Source organism: Anomalospiza imberbis, chromosome 14 (genome assembly GCF_031753505.1).
Source record: "Anomalospiza imberbis isolate Cuckoo-Finch-1a 21T00152 chromosome 14, ASM3175350v1, whole genome shotgun sequence".
Classification (NCBI taxonomy): domain Eukaryota; kingdom Metazoa; phylum Chordata; class Aves; order Passeriformes; family Viduidae; genus Anomalospiza; species Anomalospiza imberbis.
The window spans coordinates 12,593,302-12,605,567 of NC_089694.1; the positions used below are offsets into that span (position 1 = coordinate 12,593,302).

The 12,266-nt window shown below is 50.2% G+C and overlaps 1 protein-coding gene and 1 long non-coding RNA gene across 6 annotated transcripts in view; both read right to left on the reverse strand.

Annotated features, from left to right (window-relative positions):
* Positions 1-3,053, reverse strand: part of GPR50 (G protein-coupled receptor 50) — a 45,361-nt gene extending 42,308 nt beyond the window's left edge. For 4 of the 5 annotated variants that reach the window (XR_011004131.1, XR_011004130.1, XR_011004129.1 and 1 more), the window contains exon 1: positions 2,805-3,053. Coding sequence is in view for 2 of the 5 variants with exons in the window: in XM_068204953.1 (XP_068061054.1) it covers positions 2,805-2,979 (175 nt within the window). In the remaining 3 variants the exon portion in view is untranslated. The remainder of the gene's footprint in view (positions 1-2,804) is intronic. The other variant, XM_068204954.1, reaches the window with a different exon arrangement.
* Positions 3,054-7,975: 4,922 nt separating this feature from the next.
* On the reverse strand, positions 7,976-11,381 carry LOC137482556 (uncharacterized). Its single transcript, XR_011004134.1, has 3 exons — positions 10,596-11,381; positions 9,923-10,038; positions 7,976-8,902 (listed from the first exon to the last, which is right to left on the reverse strand). It is a non-coding gene; the product is annotated as an uncharacterized lncRNA (long non-coding RNA).
* Positions 11,382-12,266: the final 885 nt, after the last annotated feature.

The window sequence follows — 12,266 nt, forward strand, 5'->3', positions numbered from 1 at the left end:
CAAGTGTCCAGGTAACACTGGATGCAGGAAAGCCTAACACCAGACATTCTCCAGCATGACTGGCTGAACAGTCAGCTCTGGATGTGAACTGTCTACCACGAAGGGCACCTGGGGCTTTCAGTAAATCCCAGTTTCCTCTGCCCACAGGCACCACTCACGTCCTCTTTGTTCAGTTCCAGGCAAATGCTGATGTGAGATGCTGCCCAACAGTCACACTCTTGGAGCTATGTGCCATTGCAGCTGTGGGCAGTGCTGAAGTGACAAGTGACAAGTTCTTCAAAAATGTCCAGGGTAACAGACCAAAAACCCCACCCTCTCAAGAGTGATCACCCCCACAGCTACTTAAGCGGTGCCAGTTACACATCCCAGCTTGAATCCAGCTTATACTGACAATACAGTTTTAGCTCCAGCTGGATGACCTTGCATGAGCTTGCTCCAGAAATGCAAGATTTGGTCCTTCCAGGATTTGGCAAGAGCTGACACAGCCATCACAGGTGCCCTTTTCATTTATTGAACTGGCTTAAGGTATATTTGCACATGAGCAGATAAACTCTTTGTCCAAAGGACTTCAATCTGGCTGCTGGGTTCCAGATGAGCCCCTCTCATTCACGTGGCTGTTCACATGCCAGGAGGAGCATGAACTGAGCTGAGATCCCTGACTTTTTGTCGGGCATCCAAGGAGGTTGACAGACTGCTTACTTCCCAACACAGAGAGATGCAGTATTGTCTGAACTCCCTAAGCACGTATGATCTTCTTAGCAACACAAGATGACAACATTTAGATGCAGATTAGACATTTTACTTTACTGAATCAGACCACCACCAGCACCCTCCTGCGGTTGAACCCCTTTGTGATTTAGCTCAGGCATTCCCAGTTTAGGCTGTGACTGAAGGAGGAACAGTGCTGAGGTGAACAAAACAGGACGGGTCTTGGGACGTTAACACTGCTTCAAAGTCTGTCACACTGAATTCCCCACTAGTCACACTCAAGTTCTGTGTGCAACAAGAGCCACGTCCCCTCAAATCAGGAAGGTTAGCACTGTTTGCACTTGTGTTGACTTTATTCGAACACATGGACAGCTTGTACAGAGAGCAGACAACAGGCTACTGACAAGGACTAAGATCTGGAAAATATCTACATGATCACTTCAACACAAAGCTGTTCTTTTTCACTTTCACGGGAGCTTTAACTCAACTCATAGTGGAGGCAGTCTTAAAACATGACATGCATTCAAGTGATCAACGATATGAAAGGTAATAAAAGCCATTAATAGCTTCAAATCTGCTTGTAGCCAGATAACATAAACAGCTAGTTATCTTGGGAGAAGGGTAGGGTGCTTCTCTTCCCCAGAACCACTGATTACAGGCTTGCAGCACCACATTTTAAAGCAAAGCTGAAGAGAAGAGCAAATATCTTTTCCATCTATACTGCAGTTTCTCATAAAGCCAGTACAGCCTGTGTACTGTGGGTGCTATGGGCAGTGTTTTATGCACCAGTTAAAAAGCAACTCACTATTCGAGGTCACTGCATCCAGCGCCTGCCAAAGCCAATGGCCATTTCTGTGCTTTCTATCATTAATAAATCAATCAAATGTTAGAGGCACTGGAGTGAAATTGTCCTGTCAGCCTTATCCATCCAGTACTTTTACTGAACCTTGTTGAGTTACTGCTTTTTTACAGAAGACTGAGAGAGACACTGAGACATCAGCATCCCAAAACACTTGCAATGTGCACATCATAAACACTACAGATATTTCATTAAAGCCATTTTACAAGCTATAAAACTGAAGGTTATTTTATGTCTCTCTCTATAAAAGCAGACAGTGATATAGTCCTCAGTAAAACATACTCTATGGTGCAATTTAAACAGCACTACACAGACTACTTGAAACTCCTTGCTTATATGCAGGATAAGTTTTCTGTTAATACTGATATCCAGTATTTCTTTGCTAAAATAACAAGACTTTGAAGGAAAGAAATTTACACCCTCAAATAACACAGCCTTCTTAAAAATACTGAATAATATTGGTTTAACAATTTTCCTAGATGAATTCATTAGGGAGGTCAATATATAAGGCTACAAAGCAGACTTCCAAGTTACCCGCTGAAAAAACATGTAAATTCTTGACTCTGCTTTCAGCATAGCAGATTTATGATAAAAAATACTAAAACACTGAAAGGCTGGAACACAAAAGCAAGTGTACAGCGTTGTAATGGACTTCTCTTAAAAACCCGAGCACTCTTGCTCAGGACCTGACGCGGCACTCGGAGTCGTCCTCACCTGCACCTCCGCCCCGCTCCTCCCAGCGCGGGTCGGCTGAAGGGACGTGGGTTTTACCTGAGTTGGCTCCTCCGTCTGCAGCTGCCTCGGGGACAAAAGTTTCGAAAAGTCGGAGGACAGCAGCAGCAGCGGGACGGCACAGGCAGAGAGTTAGCCGGGAACCCGGCGGCAGCCCGGTAACCGGAGAGAAGCGACGGGCGGGCACTACCCCGGCACACCGGCAGCTCGGAGCCCTTGTCCGGGGCAGACCGGACCCGGGGCTCCCCAGCGCAGGTGCCCTCACCGCCCCGGTGCGGGACTGTCGTTCTGCTCTCGCCTCCCCCAGCGGGCTCCTGCCCCGCCACAGCGGGGCCGTGCGGGGCCGGGGCGGCGGAGCCCGGGGCGCGGCGCGGCGCGGCGCGGTGCGGTGCGGTGCGGTGCGGTGCGGTGCGGTTCGGTTCGGTGCGGGGCCGCTCCGCTCCGCTCCGCTCCGCCCGCCCCCCGCGCCCGCCCCGCGCCCGCCTCGCGCCCGCCTCGCGCTCACCGGCGTTGCGGAGCTTCTTGTTCCGCAGCACAGAGAGGATGACCAGCGCGTTGCCCAGCACGTCCACCACGATGGTGAAGATAAGCACGGCCGCCAGGCCGGTGGCGGATCCCGCCGCCGAGCCCCCCTCCAGCCGGCAGCCTGGGCAGCTCCCGTTGCTCCCCGGCCGCTCCATGCGCGCCTCTGCCCGCCGCCGCCGGGGCCCCTCCTCCTCCTCTCGCCCCGACGGCAGCTCTCACCCCCGGGCCCGGCCCGTCCCGGCCCGTCCCGGCCCGTCCCGGGGTGAGCCCGCCGCCCCCTCCCCGGCGGTGCCGCCGCCCTGCCCGGGGCGGAGCGGGGGGGCCGGGCGGGGGTGCCCGGTGCGCGGCGGGGGCACTGGGGCGCTCTCCGGGCCGATGGCGCCACCGCGCGGCGGCGGCGGGCGGCGCGGGGCGCGGGCGGGCGGGGGTCCCCGCTCGGCGCCGCCGGCCCCGCAGCCCTGCCCGCCCGGCGGGACCCGCGCCCGCCAGCCTCCGCTGCCGCCGGGACGCTCGCCCGGCCAGCCCTCGGGCAGACGTGCCGGCAGGGAGAGATTACCAGGCGAAGTTTCGCACCTCGAGTGGCTGAAGCCTTCCCCGGTGCCTTTGCTTCCCACCGCCCTGCGGCTCCGCTCCCAGCCAGCCACCCCTCAGGCAAACCCATCCCCACAGGGACTTTTTCAACCAATTACGCCAGAAGAAGACCATTCACTTTCGGTTGTGTACTTTTTACCGATTGTAACGTGTGCACTGCAGAATCCCCAGCAGTAATGTAAGCTCAGCAGCCCCCTCACTCAGCGGCTTCTCAGCCGCAGGGAAACAGCGCTCAGTCAGGAGACGCAGCTCCCTCAGTTGGAATACCCAGCTCCTGTAGCAAGGATACCCAGCTCCCTCATTTGGGATACCCAGCTCCTGTAGCCGGGATACCCAGCTCCCTCAGCCGGGATACCCAGCTCCCTCAGCCGGGATACCCAGCTCCTGTAGCCGGGATACCCAGCTCCCTCAGCCGGGATACCCAGCTCCTGTAGCCGGAATACCCAGCTCCCTCAGTTGGGATACCCAGCTCCTGTAGCTGGGATACCCAGATCCCTCAATTGGGATACCCAGCTCCCTCAATTGGGATACCAATTGTATCCCAATTGGTATCCTGTAGCCGGGATACCAATCTTGGATTGGTACTCAATCTGGGTATCCTGTAGCCGGGATACCCAGCTCCTGTAGCTGGGATACCCAGCTCCCTCAGCCCAGCCCCGTGGCTGGGGCTTCCAGGCACCTTCTGTGCTTTATTCCACACCAACATGAGCAAGAACACACCAAACCACTGTGGTCAGGCTGTGGCTGCAATACCGCAACCACATGAGCTCTCAGCTTTGTTTAGAAAACAAAATCAGAAAAGAGAAAATAGGGATACTATAGAACCATGGAATGGTTTGAGTTGGAAAGGACCTTAAAGATCATTCCATTCCAATTCCCCGTGCCGTGGGCAGGGACACCTTCAGGAACACCAGGGTGCTGAGAGCCCCATCCAGCCTGGCCTAGAACATTTCCAGTAATGGGGCATCCACAGCTGCTCTGGGCAGCCTGTGCCTCACCATCCTCAACAGACAAAAATTTCTTCCTTATATTTTATCTAAACCCACCCTCTGTCAGTTTAAAGTCATTCCTTCTTGTTCTCTCACTTCATGTCCTCGTCTAAAGTCCTTCTCCAGCTCTCTTGTAGTCCTTTTAGGGACTGGAAAGTGCTATAAGGTGTCCCTGAAACGTTTTCTTCTCCAGGTTGAACAACCCAAGCTCTCAGCCTGTGTTCACAGCAGAGGTGCTCAGCATCAGCCATGGGCAGGACAGAGGGCAGGTCCACACTTAGGCTGTCCAGCACCACCTCCTCTGGCTCCTGCCCAAAGCCACCCCTCTGTGTGCAGGTCAAAGCGTCCAAGCAAACATTAAGGTTGTGTCACAACCCATCGTGGGGGTTTTACAACTGCCTGGTCGAGTGAGTCAATAACAAAGCAAAAAGCAAAGCCTTTGATGGCTCATTCCCTGCCAGCAGAGTACAAGCAGCAGCAAGGCACGGCAGAGGCCAGCAGCAAACAGGGTCTGTCCTGGCCTGGTGGCCCGGGGTCAGAGCCAGCCCCACATCTGCGTTCCTAACCTCGCTGAGCCAACCCGCCTGGAATGTCTTACCTTTTCCCCATGACTGAAGAGCACTCAATTTTGGGAAAAAAAAAAATGTTTTTAAACAAAATTATCAAAATCCTGCATTCTTTAATTGTTAAAGACAGCATTTTGGCTTTGATATGATCTTTTGGCTTCCTTTTGACACTCTGCACTGAATTCTGCATAGTTTTAAAAATATTTTCTCTGTGTAAACCAAATAATTTTGTTCATGGACTTTCAGCTGCTCTGTTCAGGACATACCTGCAGGCAGGAGTAAGGTCAACTCTCATGGACATATCCTTTCAGCACCTTTCACCTTCACTCTCCTCTTCTCTGTCAGTTTTGCACCATTTATAAGATGCTCTCAGAAGTGTTTCTGCTGTGGAGAACTAGGATGTGCCTTCAAAGGACCTGAACTTTACATAAAAATGTCTTGACAAGATCACCAAAGCTACCCAAAAAAGATTTTGGCCTCACACTTAACAAAACCTTGCTCACAGAACAGCGCGAGGTAAAGGGGGTGTAACGTTTCATGAAACGAATGCAACTGGGAAAATATAAAAAGGGCTTTTTATCTGGCCACTTTTTTGTGTGTGTAATTTGTACCTGCAAAAAGCAGTCTTTTTCCACAGCCTGGAGTGACTGCCCTAGACGGGAAGGTCTGCAGAGCTCTACCAGGCATGTGTGCATCTGCATAGCTGCAGCAACTAATCTTCCCTTAGAAGAAATTATGATAGATGTAGTGAGCAACTGTTTTCATCACTGGAATGATTTAGATGAATGATCTTCAGGCTGTTTCCTCCCACTTTCCTGCTAAATGGACTCTTCACTGGTTCAATTAAGACAAGGCAAGCACTCTAAGAAGCAGTGGCAAGGGAAAAAAAAATTAAGGTAGAGGTATGAGGTATCAATGAGACCTTTTTAATTACACTTTACCAGAACTGCTGACATAAATCACACTGAAATAAGAGTGTCCTCCATGTGTTAGAAGAATTTAGGCTAATTTGACTGTGCAAGGATTATGAACGTGATTGCAGGAGAAGGCATCTGAATTAGGGTCAGAACCCTTCAGTACCTGAACTACGCCAGGGAGAGTAGGTACATGCATGCAAACGGGAAGACCAGGTAGAATGTAATCAGTGCAAAATATTCAAGCACCATAAATGCACACTCCTTGAGCAAAATTGTCACAGTTTTGCCAACAGGGAGGCAGAGAGGGGCAGTGCCTGGCACCCTCCTGCCATGCCCATCACAGCAGCCCGGTGCAGAGCATCTCTCATCCCTTGCTGACCATCTCCAGTGGTATAAAACAACCCTGTTTCCCAACCCTTCCTAGCAGGGCACACAGCTTAGTAAGAGTTAATCCAGGTGTACTGTAATAAGTGGAAGCTTACATAATTGAAAAATAGCTGAGGCATTAATCTTTGTTCTCGCTACCTTGAGTCCTCTTTAAAAAGATTATTTTGTCTTCAGAGACAGCTTTAATGCTACTTAATGAATCGCTTATAAATGAATAATTTTTTCCCCTCCTATACAGGGACAGGCTGACTACTACCCTGATTGTCACAGAGACAATTAACTTTTGTCAAATATACAAAGATAATAGCTGTTCTCTACAAATACTTCTATACTGAATTTGGCATGTTTAAGGCAAATTTTTCTTGCTGTTTTGACTAAGCATGCTTAGTGACAGTGACATATCCATTCCCTTTAGCCAGACCTGGGGAACTTCTCATGCTTACCAAAATAATTAGTGGCCCCCTGGGCACATGCTGGAACAGGTAGGTTACACTGGATCAGGATTACCAGGTTGGAAATTTCAGAATTCCAACATGAGCTCATTCAAAGGTGTCTTGGCATCCCACTTCAAAGAAGGGAGGAGACATAAAAAGAAATGAGAGAGATACAAAATCAGAGCCTCAACTTCCCTGCTGCCTGTCTCAGTTGCAGACAGGGTGCAGGCAAGCCATCTTTGATCTGTAACTCCCTCCTTGCAAAAGCAGGCACCAGGAGCACAGGCACCACCAGGGCCACAGGGACCACCAGGACCATGGGGCACGTTAGTGGTTTGCTCACTAAAAATAACTCCCAGTGAGCTGCAAGGGCAATTTTATACTCACTCCTGACACTGAGGTCCCCAAGCAGTAACACTCAGTTGTCTCCCTTGCCCATGTCCCACCAAACACCTGCTCTGTTCCCCAGATCCACACATGCAGGGCAAAGATGCTGAATGAAGCTGAACCCCTCTTCTCCCACTACACCAGCCTAGCCAAGTACTTGTATTTATTTCTAGTAAAAACAGCAGGCAATGAAAGTTGTAGTTTCTCAACATGTGGGCATTTTGACTCAAGCAATGGCCTTTGGGAGACACACTAAGCAGAAGCAGAAATGAGGCTGATAAATCCTTTGCCACATGGACTACTTCCACACTCTTTATCCCCTGCATGGCTGCTCCTGGTGATGGGCAGAGCAGGTTTCCTCCACCCCTGAACAGAGTGGGTGAGAGTGTAGATGTCTCTGCTGCCTCCCATATTGGTACCAGCAGCCTACAGGTGTTGAATGCCACAAGGATGCAGTGCTCAGCCAGTGGAAAGCTTCAGCACGTGCTTTTCCAGTACAGTCTGTTTTATTTGTTTAAGATTCTGATCTAGAGCCCAGACAATGGAGGTTCATTCCTTGGTGCAGTCTAAGACTCACTGAGCCCACAAACATGGCTAAAATAAGTCATTTAGTCCTGCCATGCATCATGACTATTAGCATAAAAATAAGGGCAAACACCTTCCCCTAACACCCCTTATCTCAATTCTGCCCTTAAATCCAGCATGTGGCCAGGAGGCAGAGTTATTTCCAAACCATTACCTACAGGGGAATCACTATTGCCCACCTGCAGTTGCCTAGCCAAACGTATACAGCAGTCGTTCCCCTCTCCCAAACTTTTCTCTCGTCCAGTTGGACTGTGCAGCTACGTGCAGAGGCGACACAGCTGTACTGTGCACGGCGTAAGAGAATCCCAGTCCTGGGAAAAACAGCACTGGCTGCTTCAGCAATAAATAGATGAATGCAGCAGCTTGCCCTGAGCTGCCATCGCAGAGGAGATCAACAAACAAGTGGCTCTATTTACGCTGTCGTGCTTGCCTAGAAACTCCAGACAAACGAACAACCTCGTGTTCAGCCACTTCCCCTCTTTGTCCCCGAGCAGCAGCCTGACGCAGCGCGCACAGCCCGCTGGCCCAGAACGGGCCTTTTTGTTAATCGCTGCGAGAGCCAACACAGGCCTGTTCATCCAGCCCAACTGCTTAACGCTGCAATCTAAACAAAAAGGGAAAGAAGGAAAACTCTGTATTCCTTTTGCAACCCTGAATAATAAATGACACCATCAATGTTGCCTTGGGAAGCAACATCAAACCACTTCCTTTGCTCCAAGATGAGATTTAAGAAGAATGATTTTTAGGCTGACTTGCCTTTTCCAATATCCCATTTTTTCCCCCCATCTCAAACTCGAGGATGCAACATGAATGAAATCAGAATTAGGCTCGTTACAAACAAGCAAGGGGGGCGGGGGGCTGACCTAGATTCACTCTGCCTCTCGGAAGGAAGTGATGGCAAAAGTTTAAAACCTGTCATACGGGCCTGCAGCACATTTAGGTCAAAGTTTGTTGCAATCAAATCGTGCTTTCTGAAAAGGCTTTTACTGGTGGGATGATTTATATGGCAGCAGCTGAATTATGCATGGGATTTGTACAGTCTCTGCTGGCAAATAAATATGTGTGAAGAAACTCAGGCTTCTTCCTGCAGCATCATCAGTGCCTCAAACCCAGCTCTGCATCCCTGGGGACACATGTGCTGGGTTTTGTGGTAGCTCTCACCACCAGCTACATTGGGCAGCATCCCATGGCTGGAACCAGTCTTGCTGCACGTCTCAAGATGCTAGGACAGAATGTGGGATTTTTCAGTGACTTTACTTAATCCTGCCCAAAAAAACGCCAAATTAGAGGGCCTGCTCCCAGCCTGGTTGCTGTGTAGGCTGCTCAGGGAGGATGTTCAGATGACAACTGAGAGGTAGCATGGGACTCTCCCAGGTAACAATCATGGCTGAAGGAAAGATATGGAAATGGTCCAGCTGGTGGGGTTTGTTGGGGGGAAAAACCCTCAGGGAAGGATTTAATTGATATGTTTATTAGCTAACAAAACCTAAAGAATTAAGTGTTTTAGTATCCAAATATGAAACTTCTGCAAATCAATGTAAGGCAAGAGAAGAAAGCTTGTTCGTGACAGACCAGTCCCCCACCCCATTTGTGTTCAAGATCTGCCTTTGACTCAAGCAGAAGAAGGACAACTCATTCTCCTCACACCATCCCCAAAATGTGTGTGCTCAAGTGAGGTTGGGGGAGACTTTTCCCTTCCACAGAAACCTCTTGGGATGGTAGGAGAAAAAGATGGAGAAAAAAAGGAGCACTTCATACTTTCTCTCATTGAGATTCCTCACCCAGTCCATTTTCCTACCATTAGAAACCAAAGCCAAACCCATTCCTGCTCCTTACAGGTCTCCTTTCACCATTCCCTTTCCTTTTGCCCCAACATGCTGTGCACACAAAAATCTTACTGTTCTCACAGTTTCCCACATCAGCACCTAGAGGGATGCTGGCTGAGTTGCTCTCAGTTTTCCTAATGCAGCTTTTGCAGCCTCTCTCACTTCACTTTCTGTCCCCTTACTTCCCCCTCTTCCAGCCTGGGGTTCTTCCCAGTTAGAGATCAGCTGGAGGTATCAGGCCAAACTTTTGGAAACATCAGTTCACCACCACCTGTATGTGGAGAAGGGACCTAAGTTTGTCCTCTGACTGTTCAGGGGCAACAGTGTGAGAAGGAAACTGCTGAGATGCTCTGGGGACTCTCCCCTTCACATTCCCTGCCTCCCCAGCTTCCATGTGCATTCAGATGCACACCCACCTGCAAACATTCTGCCCACACCACGTCCAAGCTGCTTTTCCAGATGGGGATGGCACAAGCCATTGCCATTAGCAGTTGCTTTCCAATGCTAAGGCTGAAATTCCCACGGTTGTCCTCTGCCAGGAGAGAAACAACTGTCTTAAGAAAGAAGACAAGGAGCTTTCCCTCTCCTGGAGCAGCCCCTCCTGCAGCCTGGATTGTGACTTGAGCAAACTTCAGGAGCACTTGGCACTAAGCATCTTGCTATGAGGCAGCAGTGTAGGAAGGACAGTGCGACACTTTCGAGCTCTTAATTATGTCCCAAGCAGCACCTCTGTGCCTGCAGTAATGAGGGCTCAGCTACATCCATGGCTGTTAGTGAGATCCTGTTTTACTTCATCCTCATTATGGGAAATAGCCTGCTCAGATCCAGCAGCCGTGGAGATGTTTCCTCTCATGAAGCAGATTGCCTTCCCCTGTCAATTAGGAGCAGAGAGCTCGACAGCCCTGTGCAAATTGCTGGGTGAGAGCATAAATAGGAGGACATGAGAACCGATTACAGCCTTGGTGGCAGGCTTGCTTAAAAACACCTGATGGGAACAGGAAGGTCAAGAGTAATAAAAAGCAGAGAGGTGATGGTGATGGTGGCTGGCACAGCGGTGCTGTGGAGCCAAGGGGGATGTGTGGTACCTACCTGCCCCTGCAGAAGTGAAGCCATCCACAGTGGCAGTGTGGTGGGAGTTAACAGAGGGACTGCACCAGCTGACTCCACAACCAAAGCTTTTTCTGCAATGGAGATTCCCTTTCCTCAGGCTATCACTTTGGTACGTATCAACAATGTGCAGCCCGTAGATGGGAAACTCCGTGTCCTTCGGGGAAATGGAAATTATTCTGTTTTCTTGCTGTACTCCCACTAAAAGCTCTGATTTCAGTGGACAATCCAGCACCCCTGGAAGGCTCTGTAGCATTTCCAAGAGGTGAGCAATCAGGTCTCTGGGCTGAGGTCGCACAAAAACCTCTACACAGTGCACAGCACTGGTGCTCACACAGCCCTCAGCAGCTGCTCTTACCTGAGGAAGCCCAGTGTTAACTTCCACCATAAACAGACTCTTGTCCTGCTGGGTGCCCATTCCAGACAACAGGATGAGAAAGTGTGTGTGGATTTTAATCAGTGGTCTTGAAGATGGTTTGTTCAGCCCTACAGACATTGCTGACTCCTCCTGGGCCTGCTTCCCAGCCCCGTTGCCCTTCTGGACCCCTGGAGCCTGCCTTTACTCCTTCCTTTGGCAAGGAAGTGGCAATGTCTCTGCTGCCTATGGGTCAGCCCAGGATCAGGGACAATTAAGTAAAGGAACAACTCTCCTGCAGCAAACAGCTGAGTGCCCATCTCACAGAAATCACTTTGCTCTGCCCTATAATACATCATTGCTCATGAACTTGCACTGGTCTTCAACCCACCCCCCTATTGCCTGCTCTGATCTTCAGCTGCCCCCATATCTTCAGCCTGCCGCTGTAAGGCCCACACCAACACCCAATGCACATGGGAAGTACCACTCATGTTTCCTCTGTCCCACCCATCCCTTCAATAACTGCTTCCAGAAACCTCTGGGCATCGGCTCCGCACACTCACACCTGTCAGTGTTTTTGCAGGCTCTGCAGGAGGGTGTTGATTCCTGCTCATAGAGCAGTTCTGTCTGAAGGAAAGCTATTGCGTTTCCCTGGGTAGGCTTTGAAAGTGGGCCTCTCTGTGCCCTGCAGATCCATTCTTCACCTTTCCACTCCTGCCATCCCCACAGGCCCACTGGGGTTGCTCACCCTCCTCACCCCAGCCCCTTTGCTTTCCTTCTAGACCCTGCAGGCAAAGCTGCCTGTGATTTATTTCCTTGTATTTAATTCTGCTAAGTCATAGGCACCAGAAATCTGCAGCTGGCAACTCCAGGCTGCTTTCCAGCTTCTCCATCCAGACCTGCCAGCAGACGTTTTCAGTTTTGGTTCTCAGATCTCCATTACAGTCTGGTCTCAAAACAGTGGATCCACCAACCCTCCAACTGAGCACGTTCAACTCCACAGCCTTAAAGCTGCTACAAATGAGCTGCAAGTTCCTCCTGCTCCTCGAGAGAAGAGGGTATCACTCCAGTGTGTCTTTCTTTGGCAGAGAGTGGTATCCTTCAGATCTCTTTAGCACGGTTTGGTGCCTTGTTTTCTCCTCCTCCCCAGTTATAGACTCATAAGCAAAGACAGCTCTCTTCAGATCTCATGATGTTAAAGCTCTTCTTTATCAGTAACTCCACTTACCTCTGCAACAAGGTGAAAACAGTGCTTGAATTTCTGCTGCTTTCCTAGAGAATTTAAGTGACACTGGGCT